General features: G+C 29.2%; 1 protein-coding gene across 1 annotated transcript; it reads left to right on the top strand.

The window, feature by feature from the left end:
• The first annotated feature begins 5,930 nt into the window (after nucleotides 1-5,930).
• On the top strand, nucleotides 5,931-7,367 carry LOC129972037 (zinc finger protein 782-like). The gene has a single exon (XM_056086017.1). It carries the CDS (start codon nucleotides 5,931-5,933, stop codon nucleotides 7,365-7,367), a length of 1,437 nt encoding a protein of 478 aa, XP_055941992.1.
• The last annotated feature ends 1,631 nt before the right edge of the window (nucleotides 7,368-8,998 follow it).

The raw sequence follows: 8,998 nt of genomic DNA, 5'->3' as shown, positions 1-8,998 counted from the left end.
TCAATGTTGGAAATTTCCAGTACGGAACGAGGTTTTTTCAACTTGTATGAGCATTTATATTAATTTTAAAAAAGCGAAATTTTTGCCTGTTTTTGCTATAATTTAAAAATTCCAAAAATTATATTTACCACATTCTAAAATTCGAAGCATTGTCATTTCAATGATACAAGTTTTAGAGATAGATCAACTATGAGCCGCTTTTGAATAATAGCACTGATTGCGACATTTCAACCAATTAAATGGACTTACAATCGAATAACAACATGAATAATCGATTTTAATTTGGAATTTGTTAATCAATTGATTTTAAATTTGATGTTAACAAAAAATATTATTATTTGGAAGCATTATATTCAAATGCACCATTATTATATACATTACTATAGACAATACCAAGTATTTGCATTAATTCCAAACATTTCATGGGATTTTACCATCAGCAAAGATATAATGAAACATTAGTTTTTTTCTATAAATGACAAATTATACAAAATATTCATTTCTTTAAATATTTAAGATTTTCCTTTATAACTGACATTTAATGCACTTTGTGAATGCTTCTGAAAAAAAATTTTATATTATGCAAAAGATTCCAATGTACCTGTGATAGTTTATTTCTTCTTTTCAAGAATTTCTGTGGTCATTTTCTATGAAAAAAATTCAGTTGTTTCAATGCCAGTTTTATTTTCATCGATTTCTGTAATCTCTACTAATAATAATGGTTAATTTGTAAACACGGTTAAGGGGAAGTCTGCTGGTAATCGCGTTTGCGTACCAGAACCCGATGCTGTCGAAAGAGGAGATAAAGATAGCATTAATAAGCTGAACGAGGAATTTTATTATCGACAAACACACAGCTTATCAGGAGAAATCCCTAACTGGTGTCTGGTCACCAATATTTCTCTTGATTTCATGAATAATGTATGCTTAGATGTGATGGAAAAGATGTTGAATTTATGGATGAAAGAGGATATTACGGATAATGTGCGTATCTCCTATAGAGAAAGAGCAACGATATCTAATAGATTAGAGGCATTTAACAAATATATATCTAAGGAATATAATAGATGGCCACGCTGATTAGATAACTTAAAATAATTACAAACAAATAGAATGCAGACAGTTTTTACTTTACACAAGACCAGAAATTTGGATTTACAAGAAACTTGGGATTCATCTGAATATATTAATACTTTTTCCTTTCAAGTGTATGTAAGAATGCTCATTGTTGAAACTATTGAAGTATTTCTTAATCACACCAAACAGTTCAGTTTTCTAATTTAATTTGTTTGACGAAATATATGGCATTCAAAATGTATAGTAAAAGGGAAATGGGCTCATACATGTCACATTACGTGATAATGCGTTTTAAGCTTCATAATGTCAGTCTTTTCAAATTTGAAAATTGCATACAAAAGTTAATGAGGAAATCAGAGAAGTCCCTTTAATAGTTGTGGAAAATATATCAAGAAATATCTGTTATAACTTTTGCAGGAAATGAAGAAATTAATTGTGATTCTATAGTAAAAATCCATTCGGATTGTTCTGTTCTGAATCGAATTTGAAAAATGATAGATTTTGTAATTTGAAATCACGAGAGATTGTATTAATTTAAAAAATTGAAAAATAATCGCATGGCAATGGTACTATCAATAGCGGTTGTAATTTTTTAAACTGAAGAGAACTTTATATTTTTATTGAAATCATCTTTTTTTGGTACTACGTAGTAAGCTAACTTCCATTCTTGAGATGTTTCAGACATTACAGAAAAGTTTGCTCTTTAGGCTATGGGAGAGGAGTTTGTAATGCTACTTTTGATGACATTAGATTAATGCAAATCAAAGCACACATAAATGCGTCTTCTTGTAATATTGAATTTCATGCATTTTACTGCAATTATCGAGTTTGTTTGCTTCTATGACATATTTAACTCGATTAAAACTAAATGAATTGTAGAAAAAAAATTTAGAATCTTTAAAAATGAAAATTATGTTTCGAAATTAAAACATCTGCTCGGAAATAAGAGCTGCCATCACTGTTTTCATATAACTAAAGGTTCGATGTTACGCAACATTGGTCAGAAGGACATCGTTCCTTTTCTTTTATTTTCAACACCCTGCCTTTAGTTTCTAGATTGTATTCAATTTTGATGTTCTGCTTCCCTTACTGATTCGAATGCATATTGAAAACAATGAAATCCATATTTTAGGAATTCCATGTAAATATTCAATTCATTGAAATGAACTTATGAGCAGTAAATACACCTAATCATAAATTGTGACACTGCATGCATCATCTTCTCATCTTAGAAATTGGTCAAGGATATTATTACACGGTTTATTTCTTCCCCTCGTCTTCAAATTTTAAAGCAAATATTTCAATTAAAAAAAAAACTTCTTACTCATTTATTCAAGATCTGTATTTGTTTCTAAAATTTACTTTATGCAAGGATCACCATTTACAAAATTTATGAGCAGTTCTCATTTTTTTTCAATGATAAATGGAATTTTGAAACATGAGTGCTGACCAATGTTAGTGTCTTATTTATCTGTACAGAAGACTCCATTCGAAAATTAGTCTGCATTCAGATGCAATTTGACACGATGAAAGAAAATAAACAGCTGATATTAGAAATGTTGGAAAATAACAGGAAAAAACAAGACCTTAAATTACAGACTGGAAATGATAAGAGGTTGAAATTAGCTTCTGAGACTTTAACACTTTGCATTCGGATATTGACTCTCACTCACCATTCAAAACGGCTCATCATTTTGACGTTTTATTTATTTATTTAATTTTGCTTATTAAAAACACCTGCAGAATAATAAGATGCAAATTAAGTAAACGGGAAAATTCGACTTAAAAAATTATATATACTTATATTTCGTAGCAATAAACAAGTCTTTGTATTAAATGAAATAATTACGTATCGAATTACTTTTACGAGTGCAAAAGGTTAAATGAGTTATGCACCTTGGTGGAAATGGTAAAAGAAAATTATCGGCAAAAAATTGTAAATAAATAAATGAGGAGAATGAAAAATTATTTCTTTTCTTTTCTGAAAGCCGATGGTGATTGTGGGGGCCTAAGGGTGCATGGATTTGAAATACATTATTCCATGATTGAAAACAAATTGCGGAAGAAGAAAAATATCAAATTTCTTACAAAAAGGAAGCATTCAGTTTGAAACTGAATAGAAGAAAAACATAAAAACAATCAGTATTCAATATTGATCACAAAAGGAATAAAACCTGCTTCATTTTGTCCCATACGAAATAATTTGCTACAAACATGATTCACACGTTTTTATAATGTGCATTTTATCTTATTGTTTTCACGGGAACTTAATGTTAGATATTTGAATGACTCTTTCTCCTCCTACAAGTAGTGAATAAAATTTCCAAAGATTCCAAACCAGGATTTTTCATTATTAGAAACTATGCAGTAGTTTCGTTTACGTATAAAAATTTCCTGTTGCAGAATCTGATTCTATATTCAATATTAAGTTCTTGTTTAAAGTTCCACGAGGCTGTCATTCGTTTATATTTATTATGCTTGCAATGAATGGCGTCTTCAACTGCACAATACTGTGCGGTTTTTGAAAGGTATTTGAACACAACAGAAGATTATTACTTGTCATTGAGTTTGTGTCTTGATTACTCAATTTGTCTCATCATATTTCCTAGCATTTGTGAAACTCAAAAAGATGTTAATCCATATAAGGTGCGTTTATTTTGAACCCTTGGAACTAGAGTTAAAATGCAATTTACATTATGATTTTATTTTCATGCAATGAATACCGGATATCCTTTTCTTGAAAATATGTTGCATCATCTTTTTTTTCAGAAAAAAAATGGCAATTATATAAGAATATTCACAACCTTATTTATAAGAAATTAAATATTCTTTCAGCAAAAATCTATCTTTAGTACTTCTAATTAATCTCCTGGATCTTTTAATTTCGGACAATGATCAAAAGACGTGAACTGTTAATCAGCAACAATATTTATGCTAGTGAAATATTTGAAATAGAAACTTCCAAACTGTTCAAGATAAAAGAATTGCAAGATTTGTTTCCGGATTTTATTTTACTGATGTTGTATTGCTTCTGAGTTCCATTCGAAAATAATTCTTCAGACACAATCTGATTACTGAAATATAACTTAGAAGTAAATAATCATAAAAATGCATTGAAATTTTTTTATCAGCAGAAAATAAATAAATAGGAAACCGAATCGCTTCTTTTGGTTTATGGGGTGACGAAATAAACAAAAAAAATCTTAATTTAATCTCTAAAAAATTTTGATAAATAGTTTTTTTTAACAGAATCTCATTGAATTTCGAACCATTTCATATCTATTAGTGCAGTTGAGTGATTACATTCATAGAAAATAATTTTAATAAAATGTAAGCTTTTATTTAATATACATGTATAATTATATTTTAATATCTTAACCAACGGGAGGATTCAGATTAAAAAAAAAAATATTAGATCACACATGCACACATTTTTGCTATTAATACCATCTTATCATTTTCATGCTGTAAATTAAATTTTGTTTGACATTAGAAAATGAACTAATTATCGCAATAATTTCATCTAACAGCGTCCTTTCTTTCCATAGTTCACATTGTTATTTCTCTTTTATGCTATATAATATTTTATATGCTGAATATTTCTCCACTTGTAGATAAGATTGTAGAAAATCAAAATTTCCCGCCATCATGCATTCATGCGCTCTTTTAAATACCGAATTCATTTAATTTAAGAAATTTAAAATTAAAATGCATAACAAAGGACAAAATCTGAATAGGCTTGATGTTTAAACTTTCATGCAATAATATCGGACTTTACCCAAAAGCTAGGTCTATTTTGAAAGGAAATCCTAATTTATGATTACGGTCTAATGAAGAGGCAAGCACTTGAGTACACCCTTAATGAGCATTAAAAGTATGCGTGTGAACGCTTTGTAATAGAAAAGATCAATCGATCAAAAATGATAAGATTAAAGAACTAAAAAAAGTTTTAATTTCATTTTACTGATATTATACTTTCCATTCTAAAACAGTCTTTAATATATAATATAATAACATAATTACAAGTTACAAGCAAATGACTATGAAAATGCATTCGATTATATCTTTATTCACACAAAATAAATACAAACCAAATCTTTTGCAATACTTATGAGAAAAAAAATTAATAAACAAAATTGATTTTATTATAAAAATGTTATTAAAGTATCAATTAACAGAATGTCGTGGAATTTTAAATGTTTTCCTATTTGAGAGTACATAAAGAGGGAAAAAATCATAGAAAAGTTTGTGGTAAAAGTTCGTTTAAGGTAAATTTTCATTTTATAGACAGTATATTTCTATTTTAAAATCTGATTCATGCCTTTTTTTTTTTTATAATACCTTCTTTCATAGACAGATATATTTTGCCTGACAGGAGTTTTGATTGTTCAAATGAAAGATCAATATACACTCAAAGTAATAACTTCGAATCAATCGTGGAATTCATGTTAAAAACAATCATCCATTATTCAGGTTTCTATGCTATCTCTGCGAGGGTAATAGGCATTCTAGATCATAATCCTAATTTTTGTTTTAACTCAGTTGCTATCCAGATTAAGATATGAAAGGATATCAAAAATAAACACATGAAGCGAATTTGGATTTTAAATATTAGACATTGGATATTTGAATTTAGGGCAAAGGACTCTAGCACGTTATTTAATAAATGAAACATTCAAAATTTATTCATCGTTGAATATACTTTAACTATAACCGTAAATACCAAATGTAAATTTCATCAAGAACGTTTACAGCATTAAACTGTAGAAGAAAAGAAAATCTACGTTTCTTACTTATTTAAGAACTATTTAAAAAAATTTGATAAGTCGGAATTTTATTTTTGTTGGAAATTAATGGCTCGATACTTTTGCCAAATTTGTAGCAGAGTACTGACTTACGGTGAGCATAATCCTTGCGTATTTTATAAGAATGATGACAACGTGTATTCACTGCCAACGACAGGAAATTCGGATGAAGATAATGAAGAAGCCAAACACAAATGTAAGGAAAATTCGAATGAGAATTCTTTGTATTTAAGTCGGTCTTTCCACCAAAAGGAAAATAAAGAATCTGAGCTGATTAATTTATCGCTGTATCAACATAATGAAGAATTTAAGCCGCTTCCTACAAAAGTAAACAAGTCCAGGATTTCTGCAGAGTGTTCCGGCAATGCACAACTAAGTGATCCTTGTGATATTTCTTATTTTTATCGCATTTCAGATGCTCAGGCGACGGAAGTTCAAGGCAAAGAAAACACATCTTTTACAGCTTCTTCAGAAAACATTGAATCTGCTCATAGACCTGAAATCGTCCATCGTGAAGCTTATGAAGAGACGACAGTTTCAGCCGGATCGAGTGGATTTCAGATACAAAATCAAAGTGCATCAGGTGTATCAGACCTGCTCTATGCAACAACTGATGAAGAATATAAAACGTCTCTTGAAAATAGCAAATGGCAAACTTTGAATTACGATAAAAAAAATTTTATTGATTCTCTAGAATGTGTCGTCAAAACAGGTCATTCAGAAAGTAAAAGTATTTCTGGAAATGAAAATTTGATTTTGAGGAATGTCTCAGAGATTGTCAATCGTAAAAATATTTCACCTGAAATGCATTCTCAAGGTCACAATAATAAGAAGAAAAGGAGTACCGACTTGAATGAACCTATCTCTACCAAGGAGGATGACAATGCTGTGGCTGGTCCTTCCGGATTCTGTTCTGGTAAGAAGAAATTTCCTAAGAACTCTTGTAAGAAAGATACTCCTAAAACGAATTATCGAACACACACTAGCTATAAGGGCGATATATGCAAGAAGCAGTTCTCTCAAAAATCAGGTCTCAACCTACATTACATAACCCACACGGGCAAAACGCCTTATGCATGTGATGTATGCGGAAAAGAATTTACTCGGAAAATAGATCGCGACAGACATCATCGAACCCATACCGGTGAGAGACCTTTCGTGTGCTACGTCTGCAATAAAGGTTTTGCTCTAAAGGGTCATCTTAAGATTCATGTTAGGACTCACACTGGCGAAAAGCCTTTTGTATGTGATGTTTGTAATGAAGCTTTCGCTCGAAAGGGTAATCTTAAAAGACATGCTCGTACCCACAATGGAGAAAAGCCTTTTGTATGTGATGTTTGTAATGAAGCTTTCGCTCAAAAGGGTAATCTTAAAACACATGCTCGTACCCACACTGGAGAAAAGCCTTACAAGTGTCCAATTTGTGGAATGGCTTTCACGACCAGCAGCAGTTGTTACAGGCATCGGAGGAGAATGCATAAGTGAAATAAACTTGTAAACTACCAAAATAATTCTTTTAATCTTGTATGGAACTATTTTACATTCTTAGCCGAATTGAAATAATTTTAACATGCGAGGACGCACACGGGAGAAATACCTTATAAATGTCCAGATTGTGAAATGGCATTCGCGCACAGCAGCGATTGTTAAAAGCCTGACAGAAGAAAGCTCGAGTGAAAGTAATCAACAAATTACAGAAATAATTATTTTACACTCTTTATCGAAATTTAAGGAATTTTAAGTGCAAGTTGTTATAATTTTATTTTTAAATTTACTGTATGAATTTTATTACTTTGACGAAGTATATTTCCTGATACAGAACCCATAAGCCTATTGCATTTTACTAATAATTGACAATGAAAATATGTTTTCAGTTAAATGCCTTTATATCTGAGTGTATGAATATTGCTTATATTTTTTTAAATCCTAATAAAAATGTTAACACATTTATATTAAAAATACATTTTTATCCTCTCTTCAAATAAAATTATTTTGGTTTTGATTTTCGCTCAGTATTAAATATTTCCAAATTTAATGGTATCTACCGTTTCATTTATAGTTTTTCAGAGTATTTCGGAAAACAATTTAATGCTAACTTAGTATTGGTTTTAAATAATGATACGTAAAACGATATTTTAACTGAAAAAATTACTGAAGTGCGGTAAATAATTGTAATAATCGATAAATTAATGTAAGTAACACTTTTTTTAATTTGATGTTTTCTTAATAAATAATATTTGCTGCAATTGGAAAATATAGATAAAACAAAAATCTATTTTTAATATTAATGACGAATTTCGCAAGGAGTACCGTTCTTCATATCTTGAAAATCGTTCTCTACAAGATATATTTATTGCATTTTTGTAAAAAGTTAATATTTTTATATTAGATCTAAGATATCAATATCTCTGTGATATATTGTTTTTCTTTCTAAGAAATTCTTTGTAGTCATTTTCTATGAAATAAATAAATTCAATATCAGTTTTTCCCAATGATTTGTGTAATCCCTTTTTGTATTTAAGATAAACATGTGAGTTGACACATGCAGGTATTGCCAAATTTGCAAATTTGTCTAATATACATTTTCAATGCTGGGAATTTGGAGGACCAACCGGTGTTTTTGAAATGTTTGGTAGCAATTTAATTAATTTTAAAACACACTTCATTTAGACAATAAATTTCCAATGAAAAAAATTGTTTTTAAACATACCCAAATTCGATGCATAATCATTTCAATGATAAGTTTTAGACGCGTCATTGTATTTTCTATTTTTAACACATTAAACAAACATGTTTAAACTTATTTTTCATTAATATGTTTCATTGTTGAAGTGAAAATCTGATTATTTTCATTTTTCTTAACTTTTTATCTTGTATTTTTCTATTGCTAATGTTCAAATTATTATGATTCGGCGGATTTTGCGTGTTGTGTTTTTTTTAATGTAAGCTATTCATTTATAAAAATTTTTGTAGATTTTTTTTTGTAATTATAATTAAAGTTTTGTTTCGAATCATGCGGCACCTAAAATTATTTAATTGTACCCATTTTTAATACTGCTTCCCTATCTCTTAATATAATTTTATCTAGTTTCAAAGACAATTGTTTTGTGTTGAAG

Source organism: Argiope bruennichi, chromosome 6 (assembly GCF_947563725.1).
Source record: "Argiope bruennichi chromosome 6, qqArgBrue1.1, whole genome shotgun sequence".
Taxonomy (NCBI): Eukaryota; Metazoa; Arthropoda; class Arachnida; order Araneae; family Araneidae; genus Argiope; species Argiope bruennichi.
Note: the sequence above shows the minus strand (reverse complement) of the source record. Positions and strands in the feature narration are given on the sequence as shown.

Bases quoted from the DNA above. Each gene is read 5' to 3' on its own strand.
- LOC129972037 (XM_056086017.1), top strand. From the start codon at position 5,931: ATGGCTCGATACTTTTGCCAAATTTGTAGCAGAGTACTGACTTACGGT.